The following is a 19,380-nucleotide window of genomic DNA, read 5'->3' on the forward strand; positions in this document are numbered from 1 at the left end:
AGCCTCAATACTTTGTCAGAATCCCTCATTCAAAGTTTACAATACATGACCTCTTGGTGAAAAGACAGAGATGAACAGGAATTTGTAATCAGAGGATGTCCCAAAAGGGAAAAGTTTCACACCAAAACTGTAGGTGTGGATTTCTTGACCGCAAAATATAAATTGTACATTTTAAATTATACCAGTAAGGTCTGTTTTTGTTAAATCAGTCTTATTATTATTTTTATTGCTAGGTAGAGCCCTGCACTACATGGAATCGGGAAACAATACACAAATTTCAGAATTTCTTCTTCTGGGATTTTCAGAGGAACCAGAACTGCAGCCCTTTATATTTGGGCTTTTCCTCTTCATGTACCTGATCACTGTGTTTGGAAACCTGCTCATCTTTCTGGCTGTGAGCTCAGACCCCAAACTCCACACCCCCATGTACTTCTTCCTTTCTAACCTGTCCTTTGTAGACATCTGCTTCACTTCCACCACCATCCCAAAGATGCTGTGGAACATCCAGAGGCAGAGCAAACATATAAGTTATGCAGGCTGTATTAGCCAGATACACTTTTTCCTACTTTTTGCAGGGCTGGATAACTTTCTCTTGACTGTGATGGCCTATGACCGCTACCTGGCCATATGTTACCCTCTGCACTACACAGTCATGATGAACCCCTGGCACTGTGGACTGCTGGTTCTGGTGTCCTGGGTGATGAGTGCTCTGAATTCCCTGTTACAAAGCTTAATGATACTGCGGTTGTCCTTCTGCACAGGCTTGGAAATCCCTCGCTTTTTCTGTGAACTCAATCAGGTTGTCCAATGTGCCTGTTCTGACACCTTTCTTAATGACATAGTAATATATTTTGCAGCTGCAATCCTGGGTGGTGGTGCATTCACTGGAATCATTTATTCATACTCTAAGATAATCTCCTGCATACGAAGAATTTCATCAACTCAGGGGAAATATAAAGCATTTTCCACCTGTGCATCTCACCTCTCGGTTGTTGCCTTATTTTATTGTACAGTCTTATCTGTGTATCTTAGCCCTGCTTCTACCCACAGCTCACAGTCAAATATAACAGCTTCAGTGATGTATACAGTGGTCACACCCATGCTGAACCCTTTCATCTACAGTCTGCGGAATAAAGACATAAAGAGGGCTCTGAGAAGATTCATTGGGGTGTCATCTTTAAAAATGCCAACTTACCTCTGGTTGAAGAAGTGTAAATGATTGCCAGGCTAAAGAAACTGGAGTAAGAAATCACTATTTTTTTGACCAGATTGTAGGTGTAGACGATGCTTTTTCTATTATTTCCTGGTATTTCCTTTGCTTTGACCTTAACTTCTATCTACACTTAAGAGATTCAATTTTTTAAGATTTCCACTCTAACATATAAAATATTTTTCTGCTTTCACACAGTCAGAAAATAATAAATAAATGATCATGATATCTGGCTATTAGTCATTTATTAATGATATAGACAGGTGCAGATTAGTTGGCATTAATGGTGGAAGTTAGATTGGGCAAAAAAATAGATAAGGATTTTTTCCAAGCAGAGAAAGTGCCCAGGGGTTTATAAAACATGGCAGATTCATGTTGATATATGGCAAAACCAATACAATATTGTAAAGTAATTAGCCTCCAATTAAATAATTTATTTAATTTTAATTAATTTAATTAAAAATTAAATTAAATTAAAGAATTTAATTTAATTTATTTATCTATAAAAAATAAATAAAGATGACCTGAAAAAAAATTCAAATCCACCACATGTAGAAGAAAAACTAGTTCTTTCTTAACAAGAAAATGAAGCAAAATTTAGCAGACATGCAGGACCATACGTATGGAGAAAAATTTGGTTGCCAACTAACTGAGTGCATCAACTAGGTAAGAATGGGCTAATTTGAAGTAATTGATAGGACAAGGAGTAGAATTGTGATGGATGCCTGATCAAAAGTGTGTGGTCTTGGTGGGAAGGAAATGAAACTGGGAGGTGACTAATGAATTGAGAATGAAAGGAAGACTTGAAAGCCCTGAATTTTTGCTGGGCATATGGTTGGATGGCATCACCAACTCAATGTACATACGTTTGAGCAAAATGACCTTCCTTTCAAAATCTTTTCATACACTAGGATTGTAATGCCTCCTTCCCTTCATACCTCCCTCCCTCCCTTTCTTCCTTCCTTCTTTCCTGAGTTCTTTTCTTCCCACCATTCTCCTGTTGTTTTTTTTTTAACCCCACAATGACTATTTCTTGTCTTCTGTATTGTCATACCTTAAACACCATCTTCCCCCATCCATATGTAAACTGATACCCTTGACTCCTAACTACTCACTGAGAAATCAGAAGAACTTAGAAACAATTTTCCAAAGGGATGCACCTCCATAACAATCCACCCACCAACTCTACCACTAAAATCTCTGCCTTCCTACCTGTCACTCTAAACACTGCTGCTATGAAAGCCAGTATATATATATGTAGAATCTCATCAGCTCAAGGGAAGTATAAAGCATTTTCCACCAATGCATCTCACCTCTCAATTGTCTCCTTATTCTTTTGTACAAGCCTAGTAGTGTACCTTAGCTCTGCTGCTACTCCCAGCTCAAGTATACTGCCTTGGTGATGCACACTCTGGTCACACCCATGCTGAAACCTTTCATCTACAGTCTGAGAAACAAAGACATAAAGGGGGCTCTGCAAACACTCTTTGTGATGGTGAGTCCAAAAAAGCCATTTATACTGGATTTGAAGAAATGCCCATGACTACAGAGCTCAAAGTTTGAGAGTCAGTAGTTGTGATTCTTTAATCAGATTGTAGATGTAGAAGTTGCCTTTTTATTTGTTTCCTGGAATTTTTTATTGTTTTCACCTGCTCTGTACAATGTAATTACCTCATTATCATGAAAATATCCAAAGGCTTTCTCTTCTTTTTCTTTCCTCCTGTGTCCCTTCTTTTTTCTCAAACTTTGATATGAAATGTTGGAAATTCCTATGTATCTCATGGAACTGCCATAATTTATTAAGAATCATTTCTTATTAAATGACAAATATCACCCCATGTAATATGTCTTCAGTTTTACTAAAAAGACTAGTCATGAGTTACCACTCTATTGGGGGAAAAAAAAAAAAAAAACCTAAGCTTGGAAACTTGGTCGTGTTTATAACATTACAGAGAGGAAAAACCTGAGACTACAGTTGTTTTATGTCTATGTCCATTGTTCCTTTTTAATATCACTTTCTGAATAGGTGTTCCTGATAATGAGGACTTTAATGTACTAGCGTCTTTTTTTATAATAAGCCATTGAGTTTTATTCTCCTAAATAGGATTCTGTTCTCTTAGCAGGCTCTATATCCACACTGAATACCATAGTTACTGGAAAAAAACTTATTATCAAATACATGTCTGACAGTTTCAGTCTATACAGAAACAGAAACCACAATAAACAGATTGACTTCATATGACCTTCAAGTCAGAGAAGACATTGAAAATCATGAAACAAACTTGAAATTATATTTTGTAATATTATGCATGTCATTCCTTTTCAAACTATACATCTACTCAATAAATTAAGGAAAATGTCCTTACCCGTAGGTAAAGACAGTACGAAATAGAGGTATTAGCATAATATATAGGAAGCAGAGAATACTGAGAAGTTAATATACAAGAATTTCACAAACTAATAAACAGGCAGTTCATCTCCTAGACTATATGTGGAGACATTCACAACATCCATAGTTTTATCCATTTATGAATGAAATTTACATACCAGAAATGAATGTATGTTTCAGGGTCTATATTTCAGATTCAGTTGTAATTTTTTGTCTAGATAGTTCATTAAAGATTAAAAATGTTTTTAAATTGTAAGAAAAATTTTGAAAAGAGTATGGAACATCAGTGTCAATGTATAAGATGATTTCTTCATTGAAGTGAAGGACTGATGAAACTGTTTTATATTTTCTTATTGAGTCATCTTATTCTTCCTGCTTGAAAACTTGTAGTGATGCCTACAACCATTATTTTCCCCATTGTTCTACATAAAAAACCTGAATCATTCTAAATACTGTCATAAACAAAATGAGCAGTAAATGATATTATCCACTTCATATCTCCCATATGATACAATAGAATTCCTTCAGTTTGCATAATCAGGATTCATGAAAGAACTCGAATTTCTGCCTACTCAAATCATTCAGGGTCAACAGATTTTGTGTACAAATATGTATGTCCTTGCAAGCTCTCCTTGGTATCTGGACATGAATATCAATGAAGTCACTTTTTAATGCAGTTCTGTAGGCTATCAGACTGCCCAAGTGGTCTAAGGCATCAGACTCAAGCTAATACAATTTTGTGAAGAAAAATTAAAAAAAAAAAAAAAAAAAACTTGAGTAACAAAGTAATCAGAAATGCTGTCTCCAAATGTCAGAACATGGTCTAACGTGGGGCCAGTAATCCAAAAAAGACTGGATATGTGTATGTATAACTGATTCACTTTGCTGCACACCTGAAACTAACCCAATATTGTAAATTAACTGTATTCCAATAAAACATTTTTTTAAAAGAAATAGTAGATTCCCACTTCATTCACTTTGATTATTATATTTTTAGTGGGTTGCTTTATCAGCCATCCTAAAATAAAATGGTAAAACATAATGTGCGTGCATGCTAAGTCACTTCAGTCGTGTCTGACTCTTTGTGACCCCATGGACTGTAGCCCACCAGGCTCCTCTGTACATATAATTCTCCAGGGAATAATACTGGAGTGAGTTGCCATGCCTTCCTCCAGAACATCTTCCTGACCCAGGGATTAAACTGGTGTCTCTTATGTCTCCTGCATTGGCAGCCAAGTTCTTTACCACTAGCACCACCTGGGAAGCCCCAAAATATAGTGTATTTATTATTTAATGGGATGGTATGGTTTGGAATTTTTCCAAGCACTGTTAGTTTCCTCATGAGCCTGTAATTAGCTGTCTATCTCTACATAGGGTTTCTAAGACTCATCTGTGCCTGGCTATAGTGCTCTTCCATCTTAAAATAAATTATAGTTAGTTTGTTCATTTCTATATCTAGTTAATCTAGTTTACAGGAAAAAAATATTTTATCATATGTACATTGCCTTAATTTATTCCACTGCTGCTATGGTCATACATAACACTTTACTTTCTTCCCAGTTAGAAGACATATCATCCACACTTGTTCAGTGTGGCTCAGCTACCTGTATTCAATCTTACCCTGAGTCATGCATCTTTAGATTTTTTTTCCCCTTTAACTAATTAGAGTATGCCATGGATGGCATCACTGACTCGATGGACATGAGTCTGGGTGAACTCCAGGAGTTGGTGATGGACAGGGAGGCCTGGCGTGCTGCGATTCATGGGGTCACAAAGAGTCGGAGACGACTGAGCAACTGAACTGAACTGAACTGATGTGATAAACTGGAGAAGGAAATGGCAACCCACTCCAGTTCTCTTGCCTGGAAAATCCCATGGATGGAGGAGCCTGGTAGGCAGCAGTCCATAGTGTCGCAAAGAGTCGGACAGGACTGAGCAACTTCACTTTCATGCATTGGAGAAGGAAATGGCAACCCACTCCAGTGTTCTTGCCTGGAGAAACCCAGGGATGGTGGAGCCTGGTGGGCTGCCATCTATGGGGTCACACAGAGTCACACACTACTGGAGGGACTTAGCAGCAGCAGCAGCATGCGATAAGCTGAATATATTTAACATGTACTAGTAATAGAGGTGGAGAAGGAAATGGCACCCCCACTCCAGTATGCTTGCCTGGAAAATCCCATGGACGGAGGAGCCTGGGTAGGCTGCAGTCCATAGGGTCGCTAAGAGTCGGACACGACTGAGCAACTTCACTTTCACTTTTCACTTTCATGCATTGGAAAAGGAAATAGCAACCCACTCCAGTATTCTTGCCTAGAGAATCCCAGGGATGGGGGATCCTGGTGGGCTCCCGTCTATGGGATCGCACAGAGTCGGACACGACTGAAGCAACTTAGCAGCAGCAGCAGTAATAGAGGAAGTAGAGGGACATTCTCAGGGTGACATCAAAACAAGATGGCAGTGTAGGAAATCCTATACCTGTCCCCTCCCAGAAACATCAAATTGGATAACTATCCATTCACCAGAATACCTTCATACAAGCAAAGCATTTCTGGTGAGGCTTTACAGCACCTTGATAAAGGAAACTACTTTTTTTAAAAGATGCATTGAATAGAATAGGAAGGACAATTTCACATTATCCTTGCCACTCCTACCCCAAATCTAGGCATCTCAGGATGAAGACAGAAACATCCAAGTGGGGGAAAGACAAGTGAAGGAGGTATTTGACTTCACTTCATATTCCAGTGCCATGTCTTTAGTAGTGTCAGTCTAGCCCTTGTGGTCTAGACCCCGAGCAAGTTTCTGCAAACACAAGATCTGAACTCACTGCAGCACCAGGCTATGCCTCATGCTTTCAGTGTCCATGCAAGCTCCAGCAGACAGCTTATGCTGTCTCCTTCAGACACAGGCTTGTGGCTCATCTAAGCATCAAGGCTGGCCCCTGAGACCCAACATCCAGGCTTGACATGGAACCAACCCAGCATATGGTCCCCATTCTCTAGGAAATCTCCCTCAAACTAAAGATCTCAACCTTCACCAGAACAAAACCAAACTCTACCAATTGAAATGTCAAGCCCATAGCAGGGGTCCCTGACACATGGTTGGCAACTTTGGACAAAAATTTCATTCCTGATCATAGAACTACATGTCATGCTCACCACCACAGACTCAAGCAAGTGATTTCAAAATCCAGCCCTTGCTTGTATGGTCTCAGACATTGGATAGACCACAGGGACCCGAGAATTAGGCAACTTGATTACTCAGACCCCAGGCCTGCCCACCCAAGGACTCCAGAAGCACTTCCACCTGTGGACATCATCAGGGAACTCACTCAGTATCTTTTGTAGGATGACTGCAGAAGGACTTGGGCTACTATCAGGAAGAAATTTTTAAAAATCTGTTTTCAGATTTTACTGTTTTCTACAGCAGATGCACCAATTTACATTACCACTAACAGTGTAAAGAGGATTCCCTTTCCTCCAGACCCTCTCCAGAATTTATTAGCTGACTTTTAAAAGATAACATTTCTGACCAGTTTCATGTTGTACCTCATTGTTGTTGATTTGCACTTCTCTAATACATAGAGATGATGAGCATCTTTGCATGTGCCTATTGGCCATCCTCTGGAGACATGTGGATTTATGTCTTCCGTGCATTTTTCAATTGAGGTTTTTTTTTTTAATTTAATTTGCATGTTTTTGAAATGAACCCCTTGTTAGTCACATCATTTGCAAATATCTTATCCCTGTCCATAGGCTGTCTTTTCTATTTATTTATGGTTGCCTTTGGAAGCAAATCTTATAAGTTTGATTAAGTCACACTGGTTTATTTTTGCTTTTATATCTATTGTCTTGGAAGACTGACCTAAGAAAACACTGCTATGATTTATGTTGGAAAATGTCTTGCCTGTGATCTTTTTTAGAAGGTTCATATAAGAGTCTTCACTTATATTTAACTCTCTAAGCCATTTTGACTTTATTTTTGTGTACAATGTAAAGATATGCTCTCACTTCATTGATTTACATGTGGTTGTTCCAGATATCTCAACACCACTTGCCAAAGAGACTTTTCCCCATTGTTTCTGTTTTCAAAATTTAAGTGTACATAGGTCTGTGGGTTTATTTCTGGGCTCTCTACTGTATTATATTGATCCACATGTCTAATTTTTGCCAACAGCACAGTTTTGATAACTATAGCTTTATAGTATTGTCTGAATGTGGGAGGGTTCTGCCTTCTGCTTTGTTCTTTTGTCCTCAGGATTTCTTTGTCAACTGTTGGTCTTTCATGGTTCCATATATATTGTTGGATTATTTTTTCTAGATCTATGAAAAATGTCATGGGTATGTTGATAGGGATTACCTTAAAACTGTAGATTGCTTTGGGTAGTATGTCCCTTTAACAATATTAAGTCTTCCATTCCAAGAGCATGAAATAATTTTCAATTTCTTTAAATCATTTTTGTTGTTGTTCAGTTACCTGGTCATGTTTGATTCTTCATGACCCATGAACTGCAGCACGCCAGGTTTCCCTGTCCCTCACCATCTCTGGTTGTTTGCTCAAGTTCATGTCCATTAAATTAGTGATACTATCCAACCATCTCATTCTCTGTCACCCTCTTCTCCTCCTGCCTACAATCTTTGCCAGCATCAGGGTCTTTTCCAATATTGAATCATTTTAAATTTTCTTTCTTAATGTTTTGTAGTTTTCAGTATATAAGTCTTTTTCCTCTTTGGTGAGGTATTTTCCTGAGTATTTTTTAGGTGCAATTTTAAATGAAATTGCTTGTTTACATTCCCTTTCTGAGATTTCATTGTTAGTGTAAAGAAATGCAACTGATTTATGTATGATAATTTTGTATCCTGTTACCTTGATGAGTCTGTTCATCAGTTCTACTACTTTTTGTATGGAATATTTAGAGTTTCATGTGTATATAGAGCATCATGTTGTCTGTGTTTAATGACAACATTACCTTTTACTTGAAAATCTGAATACATTTTATTTCTTTTTCTTGTCTTCCAGTTCTATATTAAAGAGAAATGGTGAGAGTGGGAATCATAGTCTTGGTCTAGATTCTAGTGGAAAGTCATTCCACTTTTCAATGTTGAGTATCATATCAGTTTTCAATTATCATAAGTAGTTTTTATTATGTTGAGATATGTTACTTATATGGCATTCCTACTGATTTAGATGGTAAAAAATCTGCCTGAAATGCAGGAGACCCATGTTTGATCCCTGGATCAGGAAGATGCCCAGGAAAAAGGAATGGCTATCTGTTCTAGTGTTCTTGCCTAGAGAATTTCATTGACAGAGGAGTCTGGTGGGCTACAGTCCATGGAATTGCAAAGAGTTGGACATGACTAAGCACTAACATTTTCCCTATATATTTACTTTAATAAAGTTTTTTATTATGAAAAGATGATGAATTTTATCAGTACTTTTTCATTTTCCTATTATGATTTTTATTATTTCCTTCCTTTTATTATTTTTTTCCTTCCTTACAACTTTGGGCTCTTTGCTCTTCTTTTGCTACTTCCTTTAGATGTAAAGTTAAATAGTTTGTTAGATATCTTTCTTGTTTCTTGAGTAGGTATGCATTACTATGAACTTCCCTCTTGTTAACACTATTGCTTTATCTCAGAGGTTAATATATGTCATATTTTGATTTTCATTTGTCTTCAGGGTTTTTTATGACTCCTTTGATTTCTTAAATGACTCAATATTGTTCAGTAGATCATGTTTAGCTTGCAGATATTTGTGATTTTCCAGCTTTTTTCTCATAGTCCATTTGTAGTTTCATGCTATTACAATCAGAAAAATGCTTAATATAATTTCAGTCTTCTAAATTTATTAAGATTTGTATTGTGTCCCAACATATGGTCTATTCTTGAGAATGTTACACATGCACTTATGAAGAATGTGTATTCTGCTGCATTCCATTTGGATGGAATCTTGCTACTCAAAGAGTGGTCCACACACTAAGACCTGTAGTATCAACACGAGCAGAAGGTTTCTTTGATTTTCAGAATCTCTGGGCCTATCAGAACCTGATGAATCCCAATCTGCATCAGAACTACAAACCCACATGATTCCTATGCACAGTGAAGTTGGGGAAATGCTGGTCTGGAACTGGTTTTCTCATCATCTCAAGTTAACAATTGGACTGCATAATTATTTGTATTGAGTACTGTAATTGTCTAGTAGTATTGTTTCAGACATTGACAAATATCTCCCAAGGGAAAATTATCTTTGTTTGAGAACCAGTGGCCTATGGTTGAAACATGGTGCATCCTGACAGAATTCTGACCAAAACCCTTTCCTTCCTCAGTCTGAGCCTTTAAACAGATAATTTAACTGCTTAAAATGCATTCCTGCGATGGAAAATTGAGCTCACAATACTAATTCTGAGCACAAACTTTTCTTAAACTTAAATCAAGTAGTGCCTATAAGATGCTAATCTCAGGTTCAGTTCAGTTCAGTTCAGTCACTCAGTGGTGTCCAACTCTTTGCAACCCCATGAATTGCAGCACACCAGGCCTCCCTGTCCATCACCATCTCCTGGAGTTCACTCAAACTCACATCCATCGAGTTGGTGATGCCATCCAGCCATCTCATCCTCTGTTGTCCCCTTCTCCTCCTGCCCCCAATCCCTCCCAGCATCAGATTCTTTTCCAATGAGCCAACTCTTTGCATGAGGTGGCCAAAGTACTGGAGTTTCAGCTTTAGCATCATTCCTTCCAAAGAACATCCAGGACTGATCTTTAGAATGGACTGGTTGGATCTCCTTGCAGTCCAAGGGACTCTCAAGAGTTTTCTCCAACACCACAGTTCAAAAGCATCAATTCTTTAGTGCTCAGCTTTCTTCACAGTCCAACTCTCACATCCATACATGACCACAGGAAAAACCATAGCCTTGACTAGACAGACCTTTGTTGGCAAAGTAATGTCTCTGCTTCTGATTATGCTATCTAGGTTGGTAATAACTTTCCTTCCAAGGAGTAAGCATCTTTTATTTTTATTTTTTAAAATTTATGTATTTTAATTGGAGGCTAATTACTTTACAATATTGTATTGGTTTTGCCATACATCAACATGAATCTGCCACGGGTATACACGTGTTCCCCATCCTGAACTCCCCTCCCACCTCCTTTCCCATACCATCCCTCTGGGAGTCTTAATTTCATGGCTGCATTCACCATCTGCAGTGATTTTGGAGCCCCCCCAAAATAAAGTCGCATTAAAATATATAAATGTGCTCTTTAATAATTAACAAATATTTTATAGTAAGGGACTAAGTATCAGATCTTAACTTGTGATAAAGTGTGACATTCCTAAATTTTGGGGCAAACGTGTCAAGATGCCAAAGAATGTACCATCCATAAAAAGTGTAAAAGTTAGTCACTCATTGTGTCCAACTAATTGTGACCCCATGGGCTTTAGCCGACCTGGATCCTCTGTCCACAGAACTTTTCAGGCAAGAATACTGGAGTGGGTTACCACTTCCCAGGAGATCTTCCTGACCCAGGGATCGAACCCAGTTCTCCTGCATTGCAGGCAGATTCTTTACCATCTGAGCCACCAGGGAAGCCACTTTTTTGGGCAATTGTATCAAGAAGCCAAAGAATATGGCATCCATAACTATATATCAAAAGAACACTGTCTTCCCTCTAGTTGAAGGAAGAAAGAACAGTTTTCTGACAATAAAGTCCAGTGTGCTCACCATAAATTAATCTTTTAAGGTTCAAAGGGACTTCAATCTGAGAGTTCCCTTAGTCTCAGCCTTTGGAAAAATATTAAACCAAATTCTCCAAAGAAGACATACAGATGGCTAACAAACACATGAAAAGATGCTCAACATCACTCATTATCAGAGAAATGCAAATCATAACCACTATGAGGTGCCATTTCACACCAGTCAGAATGGCTGCGATCCAAAAGTCTACAAGTAATAAATGCTGGAGAGGGTTTGGAGAAAAGGGAACCCTCTTACACTGTTGATGGGAATGCAAACTAGTACAGCCACTATGGAGAACAATGTGGAGATTCCTTAAAAAACTGGAAATAGAACTGCCTTATGATCCAGCAATCCCACTGCTAGGCATACACACTGAGGAAACCAGAAGGGAAAGAGACACGTGTACCCCAATGTTCATCGCAGCACTGTTTATAATAGCCAGGACATGGAAGCAACCTAGATGTTCATCAGCAGATGAATGGATAAGAAAGCTATGGTACATATACACAATGGAGTATTACTCAGCCATTAAAAAGAATACATTTGAATCAGTTCTAATGAGGTGGATGAAACTGGAACCTATTATACAGAGTGAAGTAAGCCAGAAGGAAAAACATCAATACAGCATACTAACGTATATACATGGAATTTAGAAAGATGGTATCAATAACCTGGTGTACGAGACAGCAAAAGAGACACTGATGTATAGAACAGTCTTATGGACTCTGTGGGAGAGGGAGAGGGTGGGAAGATTTGGGAGAATGCCATTGAAACATGTAAAATATCACATAAGAAACGAGTTGCCAGTCAAGGTTCGATGCACAATACTGGATGCTTGGGGCTAGTGCACTGGGACGACCCAGAGGGATGGTATGGGGAGGGAGGAGGGAGGAGGGTTCAGGATGTGGAACACATGTATACCTGTGGTGGATTCATTTTGATATTTGGCAAAACTAATACAATTATGTAAAGTTTAAAAATAAAATAAAATTTTAAAAAAGCGTTAAGATAAGGTGGTCCAAGTTAGACCCCTGAAAAACATACATGATTGCATTCAAAGAGTAATAAAGACTGGATTCACTTGACTTTGAACCTGTTCTCTTGACAGCAGAGCATCATTAGGAGAATTTTTCTTTCATTTTATTCCAATTACACATTAAGAAATCATGTACATAGAAGTAGAAATAGTGAGAGGGAAAGGTGCCTAATAAGAAGGTTCAGTTCAGTTGCTCAGTCATGTCCAACTCTTTGCAACCCCATGAACTGCAGTATGCCAAGCCTGCCTGTCCAACATCAACTCCCAGACTCCACCCAAACCCATGTCTATCCAACCATCTCATCCTCTGTTGTCCCCTTCTCCTCCTGTCCTCAATCTTTCCCAGAATCACAGTTTTTCCAATGAGTCAGCTCTCTGCATCCGTTGGCCACAGTATTGGAGTTTCAGCTTCAGCATCAGTCCCTCCAATGAACACCCAGGACTGATCTCCTTTAGGATGGACTGGTTGGATCTCCTTGCAGTCCAAGGGACTCTCAAGAGTCTTCTCCAACACCACAGTTCAAAAGCATCAATTCTTCTGGGCTCAGCTTTTTTTACAGTCCAAGTCTCACATCCATACATGACTACTGGAAAAACCATAGCCTTGACTAGACGGACCTTTGTTGGCAAAGTAATGTCTCTGCTTTTGAATATGCTGTCTAGGTTGGTCATACGTTTCCTTCCAAGGAGCAAGCATCTTTTAATTTTAATAAGCAGGTATAGAAAGCTATTAGTATGTCCCCTGCTGAGGTCCCTTAGTGTTTGCAGCCTTAAGCTGGACACGACACAGAGTTGCTTTTGGAGTCATAAGTCTGGATCAGGGGCCAGTGTTTTACTACACTCTGCTGTCTTGTCTGATGACAGATTCAGTCTTCATCATCAGTCACCCAAGGAGTGACTCACATTCCACAAGAGACCTCCTTCTACGAAACTCCATCTAGGTAAGTCTGAGAGAACAGGAATTACTCTAGGAAAGATTTAGAGAAAATGAAACCTGAAAAGTTTTACCTGAAATCATCTAAGTGTCTGAACAGCCTAGTCCAGAGATGAGAGATAACTGTTTGTTTTCTTGGTTAACTAGAAATGTATAATTTATTTATTTAATATAATAATAAGATGTGTCTGTTTGAGTCTGCAACACAAGCTGACAATTAAGTGATGGGAATAAAGGTCCAATTAGAGGACACTGTAAAATAAGTGAAATAAATTACATGGTTCTGTGAAAATTAAAACATATGTGAGTTATGCTGTTCAGAAGAACAGAAACATGTATTATGTGTGAGGGACTATGCAGAACATCAAGTATTTTTTTAATTTCAAATTTGGGGTGTATTTGAGCATGCTCTGTATTCATTGAAAAGATCGAAATCAAAGGAGGTAGCTATTTGCAACAACAGTTATTGAGATATCTATTTCACAGTATCTTTTCTCATGCTGTGTGCTCATATGGAAAAAAAATGCATTTAATAAATCTGAAGAAGAACACTAGGTACTTTTTCTTTGCAACTATTTCATTATTTGTGAGTTTGCATGTATTGATATTTTTAGTTTTTTTACACATTTACTTTTTTATATTTTTATTTTATAGTATAAAGAGTTCTTGCACAGTATATGGTCTGAGTTTTAAAGATTCTTTTTATTCCATATTTTCAGAAAAATTGATTTTTCCACTAACTGCTATTTGACATCAATTCACTTACATATATATATATATATAGATATAGATATAGATATAGATATATATATAGAGAGAGAGAGAGAAATGTGAGAAACTGTATATATTTTGCATTGTTAGTTATATTAATTTTGTCATGTCTTACCATGTTACATTTTATGCAGAGAAAGTTTTCCTCTATGCTTGGTAGTAATAACAGCCTTTTATATGTATAACACTCTTCTTGTATGTCTATATTTCTTTAATGATAATTTTTTTCCTTTTTCGATTAGATTTGCTTTTATAAATATCAATGCAGGGGACCTGGTTTTGATCCCTAGGAAGATTCCCCGGAGAAGGAAATGGCTACCCACTCCTGTATTCTTGCCTGGAAAAATCCATAGACAGAGGAGCCTGGTGGGCTACAGTCCATGGGGTCACAAAGAGCTGGATACGGCTGAGCGACTAAGCATAGCACAGCAAGCAACTAACACTTTCACTTTCCTCTAATTTAGGGTATAGATTATCTGCTTTTGAGAGCATGCTTTGTATTATTTCCATCCTAATTTTGCATCTGGAGGTGAAATGATGGTGTGTGTGTGTGTGTGTGTGTGTGTGTGTGTGTGTGTAGTGTGTGTGTGTGTGTGTATGTTGTGAGGCATAAGAGTCCTTAGAACAGAAGGACCTGAACTCATTTAAGCAAATTATTCCCCTTGAAATGCAGACACCGGAATGTTAACATAGTATTAAAATTAAAAGTGGATCCAGTCCCATGTACAGAATTCCTTGGGAATAAAATCAATAAAGTGTAAGAACAGCACGTGAATGAGGGACTCCCTGTATCTTCATTTCTTAGCATTGTCTGTCCAATCTCTCCCTCTTGCTCATTCCCCTTGACACTCAAACTTCCACTTGAGCCTTTAGTATTAGAAACAATTGCCTTCTTCAAGGTCTTTGCACTACCCATTCTTCCTGCCAGGTCAACATTTACTGAGATAACTTTGACATCCCAACCTCTCTTCCTTGAGGTCTCTGTTCAAATGTTACCTTGTTTGACAGCCTAGCTATATACCCAGGAAAGAATATCACCTCATCCACCACTTCCTATATATCTTCTCTGTTTCTCTTAATTTTATTTATCAGTATTTGACATGTTATAAGATTTCTATTGTTTATATTCTTTCTCCATCATTGAACTGTGAGGACTTTTGTCTCTCAGCACACTCTACTTCTTGCTTAGGAGATGGTGAGTACTCAATATACACCTTCAATGTTTTGTCAGAATTTCTCATTCAAAGTTTGCAATGCATAATCTCTTGAGGAAAAGACAGAGATGAACAGGAATTTACAGTCAGAGGATGACTGAAGGGAACAAGATTCACACAAAAATTATAGGTATTGATCTTATGACTGCAAAATACAAATTGTAGAATTTCAACTATGTCAGTAAGGCCCAGTTTTGTTAAATCTATTATTTTTTTTTTAATTTCTAGATAGTGCCCTTCAGCACATGGAATTAGAAACTGGAGCCTATTATACAGAGTGAAGTAAGCCAGAAAGAAAAATACCAATACAGTATACTAACGCATATATATGGAATTTAGAAAGTTGGTAACAATAACCCTGTATGGTTTTTGGACTCTGTGGGAGAGGGAGAGGGTGGGATGATTTGGGAGAATGGCATTGAAACATGTATAATATCATATATGAAATGAGTCTCCAGTCCAGGTTCGATGCACAATACTGGATGCTTGGGGCTGGTGCACTGGGATGACCCAGAGGGATGGTATGGGGAGGGACGAGGGTTCAGGATGGGGAACACATGTATACCTGTGGTGGATTCATTTTGATATATGGCAAAACCAATACAATATTGTAAAGTTAAAAAATTAAATTAAATTTAAAAAAAAAAAAAGAAAGGAAATGATGCACAAATTTCAAATTTTCTTCTTATTGGATTTTCAGAGGAACCAGAACTGCAGTCCCTCATATTTGTGATTTTCCTCTCTATGTACCTGATCACTGTGTTTGGAAACCTGCTCATAATCCTGGCTGTCAGTTCAGATCCACACCTCCACACCCTACGAACTTCTTCCTCTCCAACCTGTCCTTTGCAGACATCTGTTTCATCTCGACCACCATCCAAAATATGCTCTGGAACATCCAGACAGAACAAAGGTATAACGTATGAAGGCTACATCAGCCAGATAAGTTTTTTCCTGCTCTTCGCAGGGCTGGATAACTTTCTCCTGACTGTGATGGTCTATGCCTGCTACCCGGCCATATGTCACCTTCTGCGTGACATAGTCATCATGAACACCAGAATCTGTGGACTGCTGGTGCTAATGTCCTAGATCTTGGGTGCCCTGAATTCCTTGTTACAAAGCTTAATGATGCTTCAGTTGTCCTTCTTCACAGACTTGGAATTCCCTCACTTTTTCTGTGAACTCAATCAGGTTGTCCAATATGCCTCTTTTGACACTTTTCTTAGTGACACAGTAATATATTTTGCAGCTGCAATCCTGGGTGGCAGTCCATTCACTAGAATCATTTATTCAAACTCTAAGATAGTTTCCTCCATATGACAAAATTCATCAACTCAGGGAATGTATAAAGCATTTTCCACCTGTGCATCTCACCTCTTGGTTGCTACCTTATTTTACTGTACAGTCCTATCAGTGTACCTCCTACCCACAGTTCACAGTTAAATATAATGGACTCAGTGATGTACACAATGGTTACACCCATGCTGAACCTCTTCATCTACAGTCTGTGGAATAAACACATAAAGAGTGCTCTAGAGAAGGCAATGGCACCCCACTCCAGCACTCGTGCCTGGAAAATCCCATGGACGGAGGAGCCTGGTAGGCTGCAGTCCATGGGGTCGCGAAGAGTCAGACACAACTGAGCGACTTCACCTTCACTTTTCACTTTCATGCATTGGAGAAGGAAATGGTAATCCACTCCAGTACTCTTGCCTGGAGAATCCCAGGGATGGGGGAGCCTGGTGGGCTGCCGTCTATGGGGTCGCACAGAGTCGGACACGACTGAAGCGATCTAGTAGCAGCAGCAGGAAGATTCATTGAGGTAGCATCTCTAAAAATGCCAACTTATCTGTGGTTGAAGAAGTGAACATGATTGCAGGGCTCAGAAAATCAGAGCCAGAAATCGTTATTCTTTTATCAAATTGTAGGTGTAGACTATGTTTTATCTATTTTTCCTGATATTTTCTTTTTTTGTATATTTTTTGCTTCACACAGTCAGAGAATAATTAACACATGATCATGAGGTCTGGTTATTAGTAAATCATTAGTGGGATATGTATCGGAGAAGGCAATAGCACCCCACCCCAGTACTCTTGCCTGGAAAATCCCATGGACAGAGGAGCCTGGTAGGCTGCAGTCCATGGGGTCGCTAAGAGTCGGACACGACTGAGCGACTTCACCTTCATTTTTCACTTTCATGCATTGGAGAAGGAAATGGCAAGCCACTCCAGTGTTCTTGCCTGGAGAATCCCAGGGACGGGGGAGCCTGGTGGGCTGCCGTCTCTGGGGTCGCACAGCGTCGGACACGACTGAAGCAACTTAGCAGCAGCAGCAGCAGCAGTGAGATATGTATGTATATATGTATACATGCTAATACACCTTTATATACATACATATACAGGTGCAAATTCAGTTCAGTTCAGTTCAGTCTCTCAGTCATGTCTGACTCTTTGCAACCCCATGAACTTCAGCATGCCAGGCTTCCCTGTCCATTACCAACTCCCAGATCTTACTCAAACTCATGTCCATCGAGGGGCAAATTAGTTGAGATTAAATGTAGAAGCCAGATTGGGGGAGAAATAGATGAGGACATATTACCAAGCAGAGGAAGTTCACAGGAGTTTATAAAGCATCAGAATTCAAATCCACAACTATAGAAGAAAAACTAGCTCTTACGCAATGAGAAAATGAAGTAAAATCTCCCAACATGTAGTCCTGCACTTATGGAGAAGAATGGTTTGCAGCAAATTGAGTGTATCAGCTGGGTAAGAATGCACTGATGTGAAGTAATTGATAAAACAAGAAGTCGAAAATGTGATGGATGTCTGACCAAAAGTGTGTGGTCTGGGTGGGAAAGAAATGAAACTGGGAGGTGACTAATGAAATGAGAATAAAAGGAAGAGTTGAAATCTAAATTTTGCTGGGCAGATGATTCGATGACATCACAGACTTAATGGGCAAGAGTTTGAGCAAATTCTGGGAGATAGTGAAGGATAGGGAAGCCTGGTGTTCTGCAGTTCATGTGGTGTCAGAGAGCTCAACATGACTTAGTGAGTGAACAACAACAACAATCAGAAGAAGAGAAACAAGAACAGATAGGAAGCTGTGATAAGAGTACAATATAGGAAGTTATTCATAGGATTGAAGAAGATGCTAAGACCCAGGGGATTTTCCTTCCAAAATCTTTCCACACACTAAGATTATAATGCCTCCCTCCCCTCATCTCTACCTCCATCTCTGCCTCTCTCTCTTTCTTCCTTCATTCTTTCCTTCCTTCCTTTTCCCTTTCCTCTTCTTCCCACCATTCCCTTCTTTTTTTTTAACTCTTGATGACTATTTCTTGTCTTCTGTATTCTCATACCTTAAACACCATCTACCCCATCCTTATTTTAAACTGATACCATTGGCTCCAAACTCGCTGAGAAATCATAATAATTCAGAAGCAATTTTCCAAAGTGATCTGCCTCCATAACAATCCACCCACCACCTCTATCACTAAAATCTCTGCCTTCCTCCTGTTACTAAAAACACTGGTCCCATGAAAGCCAATATCTAGAGAGATTCTCTTCCCCTACTAAAGAAAATCTTCAGAAAATCTCCTGTCTTTTGTAGCATCAAATTTGCTGTCACCAGTAGATTACACACCAAATTATCCAAACACTCTGCCACTTTCTCCATATTTCTTGATGAAGTTTATAATATGTGATTTGTGTGTTAATAAAATTGTGTTATGGTACCTCATAGTGGTTTTGATTTGCATTTCTCTGATAATGAGTGATGTTGAGCATCTTTTCATGTGTTTGTTAGCCATCTGTATGTCTTCTTTGGAGAAATGTCTATTTAGTTCTTTGGCCCATTTTTTGATTGGGTCGTTTATTTTTCTGGAGTTGAGCTGTAGGAGTTGCTTGTATATTTTTGAGATTAGTTGTTTGTCCGTTGCTTCATTTGCTATTATTTTCTCCCATTCTGAAGGCTGTCTTTTCACCTTGCTAATAGTTTCCTTTGATGTGCAGAAGCTTTTAAGGTTAATTAGGTCCCATTTGTTTATTTTTGCTTTTATTTCCAATATTCTGGGAGATGGGTCATAGAGGATC

At 38.6% G+C, this 19,380-nt stretch overlaps 1 protein-coding gene and 1 pseudogene across 1 annotated transcript; both read left to right on the forward strand.

The window, feature by feature from the left end:
- The first annotated feature begins 247 nt into the window (after nucleotides 1-247).
- OR7A86 (olfactory receptor family 7 subfamily A member 86) lies at nucleotides 248-2,783 on the forward strand. Its single transcript, XM_002688711.6, is given in 2 exon segments — nucleotides 248-1,138; nucleotides 2,673-2,783. Coding segments are annotated over 2 exon segments (999 nt in total). The 5' UTR covers nucleotides 248-250.
- On the forward strand, nucleotides 15,935-16,839 carry OR7A164P (olfactory receptor family 7 subfamily A member 164, pseudogene; annotated as a pseudogene).

The sequence above is a fragment of the Bos taurus genome, chromosome 7, assembly GCF_002263795.3.
Source record: "Bos taurus isolate L1 Dominette 01449 registration number 42190680 breed Hereford chromosome 7, ARS-UCD2.0, whole genome shotgun sequence".
NCBI lineage: Eukaryota > Metazoa > Chordata > Mammalia > Artiodactyla > Bovidae > Bos > Bos taurus.